The 16,912-nt window shown below is 37.9% G+C and overlaps 2 protein-coding genes across 2 annotated transcripts; both read right to left on the reverse strand.

Moving 5' to 3' along the window:
* Window positions 1-440: 440 nt before the first annotated feature.
* On the reverse strand, window positions 441-9,349 carry prkag1 (protein kinase, AMP-activated, gamma 1 non-catalytic subunit). Its single transcript, XM_042503878.2, has 13 exons — window positions 9,196-9,349; window positions 8,281-8,332; window positions 8,081-8,181; window positions 7,916-7,997; window positions 7,769-7,827; window positions 7,490-7,535; window positions 7,347-7,401; window positions 6,645-6,771; window positions 6,313-6,478; window positions 6,173-6,210; window positions 4,478-4,624; window positions 2,994-3,093; window positions 441-2,172 (listed from the first exon to the last, which is right to left on the reverse strand). Exons 1-13 carry the CDS (start codon window positions 9,202-9,204, stop codon window positions 2,162-2,164), a joined length of 993 nt encoding a protein of 330 aa, XP_042359812.1. The 5' UTR covers window positions 9,205-9,349; the 3' UTR covers window positions 441-2,161.
* An 841-nt stretch (window positions 9,350-10,190) lies between these two features.
* On the reverse strand, window positions 10,191-16,415 carry rhebl1 (Ras homolog, mTORC1 binding like 1). Its single transcript, XM_042509350.2, has 8 exons — window positions 15,984-16,415; window positions 14,501-14,572; window positions 14,321-14,388; window positions 13,885-13,967; window positions 12,881-12,937; window positions 12,731-12,778; window positions 12,383-12,464; window positions 10,191-11,911 (listed from the first exon to the last, which is right to left on the reverse strand). The coding sequence occupies exons 1-8, from the start codon at window positions 16,033-16,035 to the stop codon at window positions 11,819-11,821; spliced, it is 555 nt and encodes a 184-aa protein (XP_042365284.1). The 5' UTR covers window positions 16,036-16,415; the 3' UTR covers window positions 10,191-11,818.
* Window positions 16,416-16,912: the final 497 nt, after the last annotated feature.

Here is a 16,912-nt window from a genome sequence, read left to right on the forward strand (position 1 = left end):
TGACAACCACTGCCTTTCTATTTACCTTAACCGAAACTCCCACGCGCGCATGAGCCCCGAAAATAGTGGAAGTTCTCCCCACATCTTTTTTTTCCGGCCTTATGGCAACTCCAGAGGGACACACAATGGGCCCCCACAACAGTCTGGTACTCTACAATCTACAACAATGTAAGATAAATACCGACCGTTAATGTAGGTCTAATGAGCGGTTTAAAGCAGCTGTGAAGCGGAGTGATACACAAAGAGTTAAAAGTCCCTCTGATGTTGTAGTGTAAATCAGCACATTGCTTGGTTGGAAATAACTATAGCACTACAGGTAAGAGGAAATAAATGGTTTTGGGGTGAACTGTCCCTTTAATGTTGTGATGCGATTACACACACACACACACACACACACACACACGATGTATGTTTTAACAAGAATTCAATTTAAAACAAACTCTCAAAGAACCTTTTATTGCTCATTCTTTCTATCATGATCTCAATGTAGATTACTACAAAACATGTGCATTTACATACAGTTATACACATTAAATTTAATATATACCAAAACAGAAGTGTGACATGTCCCTGGTCCATTGAGAAAATGACAAGGAAATGCTGGTATTAAGAGATTCTAATGAAGTCTCCAAAACGCAATGAACAGATAACAGTTGAATACATGTATTAGACTTGATGTTCAGATACGTCATCAATGACTGTAACTGACATTAACATAACACACCCAGAAGATCAGAAAACAAACAATGCCACAGAACTCATTAACTTGACCATTAGTTTTGTGATGGACCACTTTTCCAAAACATGAGATCTTGCAGCATTGAAGAAAAAGCAAATCCCTTTAACGCCGATAATGCCAATGTGTAACAAAACAGGCAGAAAACTTAGAATCCATTTAACATTTTGTTATACATGACAACAGAGACAAAATGGCAAAACATAAAACCTATAAATATCCAGAGCAAACAAAACACAGCACAATTAATGGTCGTCTCTTAACAGCAGATTCATCAATGCTGTTCTGGACTTCGCCGATGAGGTTATCTCGAGAGCCTAATGTGCTCCTCCAGGTTTGCTACACAAGATTAAAACCTGAGCCCTTGAATTCTTCACACACTACTACTTGAATTAATAGTGACAAATTTACATAAATCTGTTTTTTCATTAAAACTGCCTTAAAATTTATTCAGAGCTTTTTTTGGGGGGGGGTCAGGTCCTGAATCTGAAACCTGACTTGATGAAAGTGTAGTTCGACCATGACCAGGCCTTTTTCATTCTACGTCTGTGAAATCATCCTTTAAATTACCTGACCAGTGCAAACTTCTGTTATCTCTGAGGTCTTTAAGATCTAGTGTTTCAATGCTAAAAAAACTAGATATTTTTCAACCTTCACCAAAAAATAGCTCAAAGCTAGTTTTTGTATGCATGTACTATATGTACAGTGCATATGAGATATACTGGACATACAGATAAATATTTCTGTAACCATATAACCATAAACGTGTGAATTAGTAGCTCCTGGTAAAAATGATTTACAAATAAATCCTCCACCTGCGTTTAAATGATCAAACTAGCTGTATAACAAAATCAGTCTAAGTAGGATGGGTCAGAACGTGCTAGAACACACAGTGAACGTTGATCTGACAAAGTTACACAATGTTTACAAATTAACCCTTTATAGGCTTTATGTGCATTTAGATTTCAGCCTTAGTGTAGAGATGAAATGTTGCCAGCAAAAGGCAATACAGATAAATCAGTTAAACTGATTACATCGTTTATATTATCGGGAATACATTTGTAATCAAAGCCTTTATTAATGGTCCTAGATCAGAAACCACAGAGGTGGGAATGATCCCTTGCCATCAGCTCCTCTTCAGACATCTCCTGTGCTTTTACATACTTGGCTGTCTCTCTCTGCTGGTTTGGAATTTGGCTCGATTTACAAGAGCTGCTGTTTTTCTTGTGCTACTTCAATTTTATATTGCTGAGTTGCAAAAGCTTCATATTTCTGCAGAGAGAGAGAGAAGTCTTCATGTGTGAATATATGAAGCCTGGTTACAGGAGGTGATTGTTAATACTTCAACATACGGACAAATTCCCCTCAAGTGCCTGTTCTTTCTTCCTTTGCTCTGTGTAGCCTGTCCTTATCGGAGTTACCTCCTCAAGCTGTGCCTGTGGAGACAACAATCAATTCATCAATTAGTTTAACAGCAACATACACTATATGGACAAAAGTATTGGTAAGAAATGTCTTGGTAAGCTGAAGCATTAAGATTTCCCTCCACTGGAGCCAAGGGGCCAAGGCCAATCCCAGAAAAACAATCCCATAGCATTATCCCTCCTCCACCAAACTTTACAGTTGGCACAATGCAGTCAGGCAGGTTTCCAGTACTGCAGAGTCCAGTGGCGGCGTGCTTCACACCACTCCTTGGCATTGTGCTTGGTGATGTGAGGCTTGCATGAAGCTGCTAGGCCATGGAAACCCACACCATGAAGCTCACGTCACAAAGTTTTTGTGGTGATGTTAATGCCACAGGACGTTTTGAACGCTACAGTTACTGAATCAGCAGAGCATTGGCGACTTTTACGCACTATGTGCCTCAGCACTCAGCGTCCCCGCTCTGTAACTTCAGGTGGCCTGCCACTTTGTGGCTGAGTTGCTGTGGTTCCTAAACGCTTTCACTTTGCGATAATACCACTTACAGTTGATCGTGGAATATCTAGGAGGGAAGAAATGTCACAAACTGACTTGTTGAAACGGTGGCATCCTATCACAGTACCACGCTCAAATTCAGTGAGCTCTTTAGATCGACGCATTCTTTCACAAATGTTTGTAAAGGCAGACTGCATGGCTAGGTGCTTGATTTTACACACCTGTGGCAATGGGGCTGAATGAAACACCTGAATTCAACGATTAAGAGGTGTGGCCCAATACTTCGATAAACAATGTGTACACGTTAAAAATCTGAAGACAGCTACATGACTGTACTTACCCTCCTCTCCATCAGTCAGCACTAGTGCCTGGAGGATATCTGAAAGGGAGACAATTCCCTTCACCACATCTTGCTCGTCCACCACCACCAGCCTGTGCACCTGAAGGACACACAAGAGGACCATCAACATTACTCTTAACTGATACATGACGCTGTTACTATACACACACAGCAGAGGCTATGAGTCTGTCATTTCTTTTAAATGGCTGAGAGATCATGGAGACTGAAGTCAGGTTCAGACTGCAGGAGTTTTAAAATCCAAACCAATTCTGAAATTATGTTGCATCACGCATATAACGAGAACTTTCGGAGTTCTTCACTGCATTCTTAAACATGCAAGAACTAGATGACTTGAAAATATTGGTGCATCACACACTACAGGATGTTGTTACATGAATGCACCACCTCACATATGACCTCATGGGGAAGCAGATGCAAGGAAAATGGAAACTGATGTGGTGCAACAACCCACTGTGATGTTAATTATGCTTAACAGCACAAAAAAAGCAGAAGGGTAACTTCCATAATATTTCATTTTTCCAACTTTATTGAGGTAGTTAAAAAAAGGTTGGCTTATATAGCAATAATGCCATATATTATTGAACAGTAGTCACACAAGTGACTACTAACTTTATTCCCTCATCAGACATTTCTGCCACCAAACAGCTGCATGTACCAGCAGACCAGAGCAGAGAATCCATCTGTGCAATGTTATGTGTGTTTGGGTTATAATTTTGACATGTCTGTATGCATTTAATTCTTGTTCATCAAAGGTTTTATATCTGATCATTATTTGGTCGCACAAAATAGCACTAGATTTTTAATTAGTAATACGAGGCACATATTTTGAGTTTTTTAAGAATATATTATAAATAAAAGCCAAAATAATATATTTTCAAAACTTTCCTAAAACATTCTGTTAATTTCAAACCATTCCCAGGACTGGAAAACAGTTTTTTTTCTAATTTCATAACTTTTCCAGGAATTTCATGACTGTGGGAACCCTGGGTCAACACGGGTCATGTATTCTTCAGTGAGAAAATCAACCGATGTCCCAGACCAGATTTTTCCTCTAATTGTTGGGAGGGGTCATTCAGTGATATATTAGCCTGTAACTCCTGTCGTCTGAGCCTTTCTTAAGCAGTTCAAAACTTGAACCAAGGCAGCGATAACATTTGTAAGAGTAGATGTGTGCACAGTCTGTCACTCAGGTGTAAAACATGTTTTTGACTTCATTTAGTTTTGTTATCAATAAACTGCTACTAAATGCAGAGCAGGTAGTAGCCTTGGCTCATTTTCAGGTGGTGATTGACGTGTCCCTCTATTTAGAACTTTAATTTAAAAAAGAATAATAGGTGTGGAGGAACACTGTTTATCATAGGATATAGTTCATTACACTCTGGGCAGTAAAAACCGAAAGCAACAGGGGACAAACCAGCCACCAGATGGCTACTTGATGACACGTAATGACATCCAGCTCTCACCTCGGCCTCCACCAGTCTGTTGATGATGGCCTCCAGGGTCTCGTGCCTGTTGCAGGTCAGTACGCCTTCAAAGTACTGAGAGCGGTGCTGCAAGGCTTTGGTCACTGTCACATCCAGGTTGTTGTACGTCTTCTCTGCGGCCAGGTTCTATAACAAAGCACAGGCCTTCAGGTTAACAGTGTTTCATTATCTTAAACTGCACAATAGTTTTAAAGATATACAGTTAAACATTTTAGCCATGAGACACGTGCCAAAACACTAAACAAATTAATTTCTCATGTAAGGCTGAGTGATTTGATACATCCTCTATCAAGCTACATGCAATGTGATGAAATGAGATGAAATAATCACATGAGAATATCTGTTTGTTGCCCATCCAGTGAATTAAATATTTAAGTATTAGAAAAAAAGAAATTTGAAAATGTCTATTGTCTGTTTTCATATTGTCAAACTATACTCTCAATATTAGAGCTGCAACAATGACTCAATCAATCAATCCACAAAAAAAATTATTGTCAAATATTTTGATAATAGAGAAATCGATTTCAAGTAAAAACATTGAACAAAAAAGGAGGGAGGGGTTGGACTTGTTATTTCTTATGTCAGTAAGTCAAAACCAAAACATTCCCAGGCTTGACGCCTTACGCATTTCAACATACAGTCTTCATCAGGGCATCAAAGCAGTGGGGAAATAAACTAAAGAAACTGTTAAAAGGAGAAACTTCCAGATCTTCCAGTTAAGGGCCACTATGAGCCTAAATGAAGAGCTGGACTATGTTCCATATCTGTGATGTAATAGTGTCATCCCTCCTTTCCCCAAATCCTCTTCCACTCCCTAGACATCTTTCTTCTCTGTTCTGACTGCAGGTGGTCAGCTCTGGTAAAACATCGGAACCTTTATTGAGAATTCATGTAACCTGTACAGATATGTATTTCTTTATTAATTATTGATGTTTTTGTATATAATTATGCGACCTGTGCCTCATGTTGTTGAATCAGTGAATGATTTGCTGGTCTTGAGCACGCTGGAGCTTTGTTGGAGTTGACCTGAGTGTGTGAACACTCAATTAATTGATTGCACCTGTGACTGTTATCAAGTGCTGCTCTGATTGCCTGACACCTGACATCAGCCCTGGTATATCCGTCAGCTGCCACATGTTTCTACATGCCCTGATGTAGACAGTATGTTGAAACGCACAGGCGGCAAACCCATTTATTAAAGGCTTTTTAAATTTTGTAAAAACCCTAACCCAAACAAACAAAAAAAGTCAGTGTGTCTTGGAATTTTTTGGTTTTGACTTACTGACATAAGAAATAACAAGTCTAACCAATCCCTCCTTTTTTGGTCATTTTTGTGAGTACCTAATTTTGAAACCTACACATGCTAAGCAGCATTTCTCAGCCAAACTTTTTTGATAAAACTTTTAAGACTTTCTGGTTAAAGTTTCGCAATGTGATTATTTGATGCTTTTCATTGTCATATCTGATTGTAAACCAGTTATTTGGGGGGTTTGAACTGATGGTCAAATAAAACAATTACTTAAATGCATCATCTTAGGCTCTGGGAAATTGCACGTGGCGCCTTCCACTATTTAAAGATAAAAAAATATTTAATTCTCCTACAAGAAATTGTTGTGCAGCAGCTGCAATACAAAGTGAAAGCACAAGTGGGGTAACAGACAGATAACAACTTACTATAACATCAAATTTTGAGTATATATCCACCACTCGACCTGCAAGACAGAGGCAGCATATCAGTACACAAATAAAAAATAAGAGGTCTACGATCATTAATGCAAAATCAACAAGGATGTAATTTCAACGAGCTCACATACCTTTGTCATCCACAACAGGGAGCGCAGACACTCGTTGCTCAACAAAAATACCCAGCGCTGTGTACAGGGGTGTGTCTGTGCGGACCACTGCTATGTTCTGGAATGTTCCGATGTTCAGGTCCTCTAAAGTTTGACTCAAGAACGAAGGTTTTGGCATCTCTGATATCTGAAAACAACATCAAGAGAGTTTGGACACTTGATTCAAACTTTAGGAGAATGGTTGTTTTTGTAAAACACTTTTATAGTTAACCTGTTTCCTTAAATGTAGCTAAGAGTCTTGTACTCTGTACAAGGCATCTGTCTTTATCAGAAGAGAAACCAAGGGGACTTACAAAAAGCTTCAGGAACTTGAGAATCCTCTTGTGTGTGAGAATATAAAGTGTGTTCCCCGTCAGCGGGTCGATTACAGGCAGTCTGTGGATCTTATTCTTCAGCAGAGATGATACTGCATCGTACAAACTGTGACACAGAGAAATTAATAGAGTTAGTACAAAGAGAGCATGGTGTGAGATAAGATCGCTTTATAAAAGAAAGTGAAAGGAAGAATAGCTAAGAGATAGTTACTAATGTTGGCTTGTCAACTTTTTAAAAGAAACGTATTAACTTTTAATGTAAGTTAAGTACAGCATTTATATGATACATATTATGGGTACAAACAAAACTTTTAATTTGCCAGCAACTTTATTTAGACAGAAAACATTGAAAAAGACTTTTAGTGTAGTTTTGGAGAAACTACTGGTAGCCACAGCTAACTTCCAGGTAATGTTTGATGTCTGACTCTATTAAGAGAGACTCTGATCAAAAGAATAAGAAAAGGTGGAACATTTCAGACACCAGTTTGTACTTTGCTGCTGGAAATAAGCCAACCTTTAAGAGTTACTGCTACAGACTAGACCATCAGATCCCCCCTAGTTATATGTCCCAGCATGCAACATCTGTTTGTTCAGAAAAGTGAAGTTTGACACTAACAACAAAATGTAGATGCCTCTACTGTCAAACCAAGCATTCATTTACATATATTTTTAACAACTCACCTTGCATTGGGAGATATGCTAACCAAGGGCTTAAAAGAATCTTGAAGATACAACTCTGTTACAAAAAAGAAGAGAAAATGTTGTCAGTACCTTTACATGAGTCAATAATAGGAATGCATTACATAATAATTAAACTTTCTCACCTCTCCATGTTTCAATTTTGTGTTCTTCCAACTCATATATCTGAACCTGAAGATTACAAAGAGAGATCAGCTTAACATCTTTAAGAGGAACTAAGAAGAAAGTCAAGACAAGCTCTACATACAAATGGAAATGAGCAAGAGCACATTCAGCAACATACAGTATTAGTCTATGACAAAATAAGCCTGTATTTTTTTTTTGTAACTTAGACATTTCAAATGTGACACCTTCAGTAATCTTACAATCTAAGGACTACAACCAGTTACTGTCCACCATCTTACCAATGGAGATTTGTAGTAGCGATGTAGGATGTTAATGAAGTCTGTGATGGTCAGCATACCTGCAAAAATCCATGAGGAGAATAAACTAAGTTCTCTATTTAATTACAGAGATAAACACAAAGTGTGCCAAATGAAAACTCTCCTTACCAACGAAGCACTGTTTCTTGCTGTCCCACAAAGGTGCAGCTCTTACCCCATTAGATACAAGAGCAAAAAATGCCTTCTTGACCTGTAAAATGAACCATACGAAACATTTAAATCTACACTGACATATACATTTACGTGCATCTACATTTTACGCTTTTGTTTTACCTGAAGTGATGTATCAAACACAACCAGTTTGGAGCTGGTAGGTACGAGGTCATAACACCGGTGGGACTTCATAAATCTGGTGTACACATTGTGTTCTGGGTCTGCAAGAATGAGAGACACAATTAAGGACACTTGTTCATTGTTTTGTTTAATGTCTGTTTGTCAGTTTGGTCTCATGGCATTTATTAAAATCCCTTTACCCTCTATGACCGGGTCCTTCTTGCCCTCAAGATCATCAATAGTCACTGGAATCTGAAATAAAATGGTTAAAGTTACTAACTGTCAGTTTGGCCTCCAAAACAAGTGAATGTAAATATGGGAGCTCTGTTGATATACAAAAGCCTGCATAACTACTAAAACAATCCCAAAGTAGTTAATGTAGGGATGTGGTGTAAATATGCATGTATGCTAGAGCCAGACTCAACGACAGTTTGCACGCACTGTAACTGTTACACACTGAAGTCAGATCATTTTTTGAACATCAAAAAGCTTATCTAAACTGTTTCCTTAAGTACATGTTGTGCAACATAACTAATGTTGATTCCCCAGCTGTAAAAGATTATTTCGACACTACTGCTATAATTTAATGGTGCCTGGTTGGCACACCGACAGTGTAATCGTTGTTGAAGTTATGTTCAAGATGAATAATGTCATTCTGAATAATATAATATATCTATTATTATATATAATACACAATATAGACGTTAGCAAAATATTAGCATTAAGCTAACTGCCGTGTCACAGTCTGTTGACATTAAAAAAAACAGTCGAGGTGACTTGTTATTTAAGCTCCGTATCTTAACGTCGGTTACCCTTGTGAGGCAATACATGACACATTGTCTTGTTTGACATTCACTATTAAACGACTGTCCAGCGATATCCAGTACTGAAAGCACAGTTAAATAACGCTACGGGCAGAAATATGTGCCTTCCTGACGGCTGACCACCGTTACTAACAAGTGAGCTAGCCCCACAACTAACTGTCAAGAACTGGCTAAGCTTGGTTAGCTGCTACCGTTAGCATGCTTCGAAAAGTCTCATAAGTTAACTTAGTTGCTGAGGCTTTCTTAGAGAGCTAAATATCTAAACAAGGTTATTTTAACGGAATAACTTACACACTCCATATCCCATCCGCCGTGTCTCCTTCCTGTAGTCAGGATCGTTAACAGAGACACACAGGTCTTCCGCTACAACCTGCGATGAGCAACTAGAATGGCTGTTCAGTAGTTACCGTAGTACAGGTAGTATTACCGCACCACAATGTCTGGTCTGAAACAGATCAGACGGTGTGCCCTCACACTGTGATCTTTATGGCTCTTGTTAGGGACTGTTCTCTATTTATCTGAGGACGGGGTGGCTGAGGTGACTTTTTCCCCACTGCTGTAAATATATTTCTTTGAGCCGTCCCAAGTAACTGGTGGAAAATGCATGACCCTTCATCCACCTTAGATTAGTTGTTACATTTTAAACCTACCCATTTATGTTTGAAAGTCAAAGCTAAAAGTTGAAGACGAAATCCTGGAGTTGAAAAAAAAAAATGTTTTTTTCCAAGTGGCAACCTCCGCCACTGCAGAAGTGCCAAAAACTATGATACATCAAATGGCCACTTGAGGCTGGCTCCAAAACAGAGTAAATCCACATAGACTCCCATGTTAAAATGCCCAACTTTACACCTCAAACAAACATGTTTACTGCATAGTACAAAATTGTTTTGGTCTCTATAGATAATTTCAACATTCATGACAACTATGTATGTGATTTTGTTTTTAAAGATTATTTTGGGGGGCTTTTTAGCCTTTTTTTTTCACAGGACAGCTTCAGTGTGAAAGGGGGAGTAAGAGGGGATAACATGCAGCAAAAGGCTGAGGTTGGAATTGCTGCAGGAAGGACGTAAAAAAGATCATCACATTGATCACCAATAATCAAAAGATCATTCAGTATGGAAGTGATGTTACAACATAACCCAATTATGAAATGACTGGTTATTGTAATATGCCAATATATGTGCTCCCATTTTACACCATGCAGTTATTTACTGTATAAGCAACCTTGCATTTTACTACTTTTATCTACCCTCACATCCAACCCAAATCAGTAAAATGACACATCAAATGAGTAACAGATTTATTTATATACAAAACTGTTTACAGCAAGATTTCTGAATTAACATTGACCCACAAGGGGATATTGGTGTTCAGATGCACAACACCACCTGCACCATGGTATCAAGTCAACAGAAGAAAAAAACCCTTTAAGAGCACCTTGAGTCATGAAGGGAAGCAGATAAGGGAGTTTGAGGAACTGTAAGGCACAAGACACAGCATCACCAGCTTCTGTTCAACCTTCATCAGTCAATCAATCAACTACTTACTCAGCAAAGCACTTGATAAAAAGTTACAATTACCCACTACAGGTACAACATGAGGATTATGGGGGGAAAAAATCCACGTTGTGTCGTGTCTTTGTAAGGCTACAGGATCTAAGAAAAACAAGGTAATAAGGATCAGTGATCAGACAGTGATCATGCAAGTCCACAAAATGAATTATATGGACTACATACCAGCCTGTGTGAACCATCAAATCAAAACCACAAGCTTAAAGATAACTAAGCTACCTCTGTAGCCTTCAGCCACTTAAATAGTCTTACGCAGTGTTAAAACGCAATTGAAAAATTGCAACTCAACAATGTTCATAATTACAATGCACTTATAAGAATATACTCTACTTAGGATACTGAAGGGAGAGCAAACCTGCACCACTCAAAATATAACCAATAGTATCAAACCAATTCCTAAGTTTCTACTTATATTGTATAAAAAGGCCATAAATGGTAATATCATAGATCTATTCCAATCTACACTAAATTTCTCTGAGGGTTGTCCAAAAGAAACCATCTTTATTACAGTCGATGAGGAGAAGTTAAACTCAAGAAACAATCGAAGAGGACTAATCTGCTTAGCAGAAGAGCGTAAAATGTGAGTTGTTAGATATACAAATACATCCCTCCATCGTGAAGACACAGTTCAAGAGTTCATTGGTGAAAGGTACCTGAATAGAAGTTGATAAAAATTACAGTGAGAACTGTGAAACCAGCAAAATTTCTTATCTCAATCCAGGGTGTTCAAAGAAATCCACCATTTGTGAGAGATACTGACATTTTAACACCACATTTAAAGCAATGTGAACTGTGACTCTCCATCACTGTCAAAAAAGACCTGTTGAAATAATACCAGCCTTTAAAAAGGTTAACCAGCCCTAACTGTACATTAACTCAACTACTCAAATAGTTACGAGACATAAGCCAATGATGTCTCAAACATTAGATTCATAATTATCATAATATGTTGACCAAAAAATAATGCAATGAATTGGGACCAATATGTTTGGCAATGTATTTTTGTGTATCGTTTTCTGAGCATTTGGTTGAACTCAAAGTCCAATTTTTTCCCAGTTACAAATTATAATTCAATATTTAAAGAAAGTGTTCACCGACGGTGCCTCTTTGTCAAAAACAAAGATTTATCTTGCTTTTAGAACCTTCTTCCTGTGGTTACAATTGGTGGGGTTGTTTATCGACTGTCTGGGCAGTTGCCTCGCTAATCAAATCAATCAGGTATCACAAAAGAGCAGAAAGATCCACTGCAGTGTCTTGGTGTCGGCGAGGTCACGATTGGCAAGCTGGTGAAGTTGTGCCTCCTGTCTTCAGCAAATGAGCTTACTGATGTCCTGGATACACTTTTACATTACAGCACACTTCTTCTCCTCCGGTGGTGCATTTCCATCAGCTTTCTCCATCTCCAAAATGATCCGCTTGAAAACCTCCACAGCAGTCTAAAGTGCAAGAATATCGTCATTAGAGTGTGAATCTACGTCAGAGTTAGTGTGTGGACTGCATCAATGACTACGTTTACATGCACACTAGTATTCCATTATTGTTCCAAATAAGACAATCCTCTCAATTTGATCATGAAATTCATGTAAACAGCATATTCTGCTTAGATATTCCAAATTAGGCGTCTTTCCAAATTTAGTATTTTCTGATTTAGACATGAGATATGCCAGTATTATTCAGGTTTTAATCGCATTATGTGGGCATGTATACAGTGCATTTGAGAAATTAGATGAGAAGATTTCTTTTCATGGGCCATGTAAACACCTTAGTAAGTGTTTTATGCGTAGGTTTTGTATAGTAGGTGTATTGTTTTTTTGTTGTTTTTTTTTAAATAAAGGGCAGAAACAGGAATATTTTGTGCATGTAAACATAGTGAATGAGTTGATATTAAAAGAAATAACTATAATTACATCATTCTCCTTGGCTGAAGACTCCATGAATGCAGCACCCCAGGAATCGGCAACTTTCTTTCCCTCCTCTGGTCTGACAACTCTGGGAAAATGAAGTGAAACTTCACTTACTGAAAACAGTAAACACCTTTTCTGTTGTATTAAGCTACACAGGCGAGTCATGTTAATAAGATCAATTCGTTGTTGGGTTTTTCTTTAAAAGAATTTTTTTAAATTGAGAAACATACAGTGTCACCAGGTTTTTCTTTTAAGATTAAAAAGCCTGACATCATTAGCAATGCTATTTTTAATCTGACAGTAACAACTGTTTATATTCTAAAAAAAAAAACATTCAATACTCATGATTACCTTTCCATGTGAAGATCTTTTTTGTTTCCTACAAGAACAGTTGGAGCCCTAAAACAAAGGGAAAAAAATGTTGAGGAAAAAAATCACTTAAATAAAACAAAAAAGGGAATTTTGAAAGCACTGAATTTTGGAAATTCAACTAAAACTTACTGCATCTTCCCAACCACGTCTAGCAGCTTCTCATGTAGAGCCTGCACAACTTCAAAACTGAGCAGAGACACACATCAAAAAACTTTTAGATACTGATCTGAGAGAGTAATCCGTATGTAACAATAACAAGTTCAATGATACGCTTTTTTCCCCTTTCTATTAACACCCTTTAAGCACACAAATGAAAGTAATGTGTAGGATTACATTTCACTGGAGCTGTACCTTATATTATTACATGTGCCAAATAAATTAAAAAACAACCCGTAACATTGGTATCAATTGTAAGACACATAGCGGCATCTATCCAACATTAGTTATTACATTTTTTTTAGAGGGCCAACATAAACTAAATTTAGAAATCAAATCATCATCAATCATCAATCATTATTTCATCATCAATCATTCATCATTCATCAATCATTATCATTATTATTCGTGAACATATGCCAACATAAAGGACGCATGAAAATTTGACGGAAGTGACATTTGCAATGTTTGGAACAGGTGTATCTCTTATCATACATAAAGGAAGTATAAATGAGCCCTTCATCTCAAACGTGTAATCAAGAAAAAAATCTGGAGCCGCTCCATAGACAATAAATAAGAGACTACATTTGTAGACCCACAGAATGTTTGTTTTTGTTTTTATACCCAATGAGCATTTTTTCTGTGGTTGTGGTGTTCTCAGGTCTGACACAGAAAATGTTCCCATAAACTAAGAACATTCCCCTGAGTGCTCTCAGTGTCATCTATATCATCTAAATCATTTTTCACCGTCTGTGGAGAAGCTCCAGACTTTACACTTAATGACATCGCAAATTCGATTTTTTTTAAACACTCTAGTTTCTGGATTTTAGAGAGTTGTTAAGGTTTACTAATATTTTTGGACTCTCTTAGACCATAGGAATAACATGTTTGTATTATATTAATAATGGGTATAGTAACCCTATAACAATGTATGCCTCATTATTCACACAGATATGAAAACAGAGCCATCCACTCACCTTTTACTGGAAGTCACTGAGTAGACGAGGACATACCCATGGATGTCCATTGAAAGGGATTGTTGAAAGATTGAGTACTCATCCTACAGACAGAGGAGAGGTAGTATAATCTCACTGAGTATGACTGTTACCATGCAAACATACAAGACTATTGCTTCTAGATTAAGTGACTCAATCTGACTTTGGCATACATGTCATAATGCCAGTTTACTTTTGCAAAGTTACAGCAAAGTAATATGAGGTAGATAACACTGACTTGTGAAAATTAACTTTCTGACTTAACTGGACATTCAAGTATCTCTACACATCTTACTTAACATTAATATAATAAAAACAAACATTTCAAAGTAAGATTAAATATTAGGATTTTACACATCAGGGTGTATAAAACCAAGTGTTCAGCTGTTGTGTCAGAGGTAGTAAAAGAACATCTTACTTGTCCAGCAGTATCAACCAGCTGAAGATTGAAGTCTTGACCATTCACACTGACCAATTTGTTAAAGGCTGGGGAGAAAAAAATAACTAGTATTACAAAAAAATTTATTGACATGAAGCAGAATCCACTGTAACTTCCTTTGCCGCAAGATCTTATGAACCGTCTAACAATTGCACTTACTATTTTCAATGGTGGGGTCATAGGAGTCGACAAACTGTCCTTCCACAAACTGTATGGTAAGAGATGACTTTCCTGTGCAGGACAAAGAAACATGACATGGTTGTTTAGTACCATTTAAATTCAATATTAAAATGAAAAATCCTCCACATACTACACAAACACAAAAAAAAATACTAAGTAGTGGCTTATTAATTAACGGCTTTGATTCCTGAATATTTTGCCTTTTCCAACAACTTGTTTAAGTGTATTTTCTTTCCTGATATCCCTGAAAAGCAAAAGCAGGTAAAAACTGCAGCCTCAGGCTGATGTGGCCCTCTGTCTGACAACCTCCACCAGCACAGTTTAAAATGCAACTCAGTTGTTTTGTATCCCAGAAGAAGTTTGGGAGAATGTTGTGAATTTAAATGGAGGATATGGAAGACATTTGGCTGGAAGAGTCTATGTAGAGGTTGTTTGGGTTTTTTTTTTTTATTACACCAGAAGTCTCCTCACTCAGGCAAAAGGTTTATACAGAATTAGTGACTTCATTTGGGACAATAATTTAATTTAGGTGGAATGAACTAATTTCTGGTCTTTTACTTTCAACACCCACAAATATGAAAACAAAACACTTATTTGGAATACTGAATTTAAGGGCTACAAAAGCAATTACAAGGAAATGGTTTCAGCCAGATGCCCCTCTCATTCAGCTAAGGGGTCCTTGGTCTGACATAACTTTAAAGACCCCAAAGCTAGAAAATACAGAGTGGATCCACACAGGCTGACAGGTGAACTGATGGTGCTCCTCAGATACACTACAGTTTCTGATAGCACAATGTGGCTCTCTTTTAGTCTGTGGAGTCATTTCTTTCTTTACATCTATCAAAATTAGTTTCCTTGTCTAAATGCTATTGAGGTACCACTTTTGTTATCAGAATAAATGATATAATAGTATGGTATCAACGTTTGCAACGGCAATACAGCTGAAATTGTTTTGTATTGTTTTAAAGCAGCTGACAGAATCTGATTGGTCATAAAATGTGGCGCAACACCGGCCACACAAACACATTTTAGAAAATAAACAACTGGTATTAACTTGGTGGAAGGTCGGATATGGTTACATGCTGATTCTTTGGATTCCTTTATTTCTGGCCATTGCATACTCGTTGTGTTAAACATGCTAAGCTAAAAGTTTCGACACACAGCACTTGGCTCTGTACCAGGACGTCACCGGCTGAGCTAACTTTGTTTTCACAGAACACGTTACTACTAGTAACAGATGGTCAAAATATGTCAAAATAACATATAAGAATGTTAATTATAGTGTCATTTGCCAATCAACTGCTCAGAAAACACACATAGAACAAAGAAACATAAACACATGTGATCTAGCGCTACGCTGTTAGTCGGGTACACTAAAGAGGAAAACAAAGCCAGGACGTTAGCCTGTTAGCCAGTTAGCTTACTAACATTAGCTATGCACGAGCTCGTGTGCGTTACTCACCTACAGATCTGTAACCTATAACAGCAATCTTTCGATGTTTTGGTTGAGGCATTTTGGTGAAAACGGTGTTCGGTAGGTTTTAATAATGTAGTACGCCACCTAGTTTTACTATCTAAACAAACTTTTATCGCCACATTCGTCTCACATCACGTGACGACAACAAACTTTTCGGAGCTGCCGCTCGAGCTCTCCGCTGGGCCTCTGGCTGGAAGTTGAGAGTTTAAGTACAGCAAGTACAGCTTGTACTTATCTCAAAAACGGGTCTCTTTCTGTATCTGATAACGTAATCGACGTCGTCCGATGGCGTGAAATTATGAAATCGTCGTTCCGACTAAAAATTGAAAACGAAAAAACGCTCGCTCAACGCGGTTACGATACGAGAGTCAAACTGACGGAAACTGTCATTGTGTAAGCACACCGTCGTAAAAACAGTCAGTACGTCATAACTGACACGGACGTGTATTCTGGACAGTTTGTACAGTAGAGGTCACTCTTTGTGCGTCCCAGCATGTTTCTGACAGCCTCTTTAGACTTTTCCAGACTGACCTTCAGACCACAGTCACCAGGGAAAATTGCATTCCTTCGTATCAACAAGTGTGTGTTTCCACAGTTTCAGAACAACATGGCAGAGGTTTGTGAATGTGAAGACAACAGACTGACGTTTACAACCTCAACTGAACAGATTTATACCCAGAAAACTCCATCCGAGGAGATAATGTTGGGATTAATGTGTAGGAATAACCGTAGGCTTTATTCTGCTGTTTCTATTTGACCTGTTATCTATAACCAGGGCCTAGTTCAAACATTTTAATCTGTGCCCTCCATACAGCTGAGAGGCTCATATTGAGACACTGGATGGGACAGGATGATCCTCTGAGTGGTTCATAGCCTTACCAGAAACTACCTCCTATGAACCTCAGATTTACAAA

Source organism: Plectropomus leopardus, chromosome 2 (genome assembly GCF_026936395.1).
Source record: "Plectropomus leopardus strain MGB_pleo_1.0 chromosome 2, ASM2693639v1, whole genome shotgun sequence".
In the NCBI taxonomy this organism is placed as follows: domain Eukaryota; kingdom Metazoa; phylum Chordata; class Actinopteri; order Perciformes; family Serranidae; genus Plectropomus; species Plectropomus leopardus.

Coding starts and splice junctions, on each gene's coding strand:
- rhebl1 (XM_042509350.2), bottom strand. CDS start 16,035: ATGCCTCAACCAAAACATCGAAAGATTGCTGTTATAGGTTACAGATCT. Junction 14,389..14,500: donor TGACCCCACCATTGAAAATA/GTAAGTGCAATT, acceptor TTTTCTCCCCAG/CCTTTAACAAATTGGTCAGT. Junction 12,938..13,884: donor TCAGTGACTTCCAGTAAAAG/GTGAGTGGATGG, acceptor GTCTCTGCTCAG/TTTTGAAGTTGTGCAGGCTC.
- prkag1 (XM_042503878.2), bottom strand. Junction 7,402..7,489: donor CAAAATTGAAACATGGAGAG/GTGAGAAAGTTT, acceptor TTTTTGTAACAG/AGTTGTATCTTCAAGATTCT. Junction 4,625..6,172: donor ACTCAAAATTTGATGTTATA/GTAAGTTGTTAT, acceptor GCTTTGTTATAG/AACCTGGCCGCAGAGAAGAC.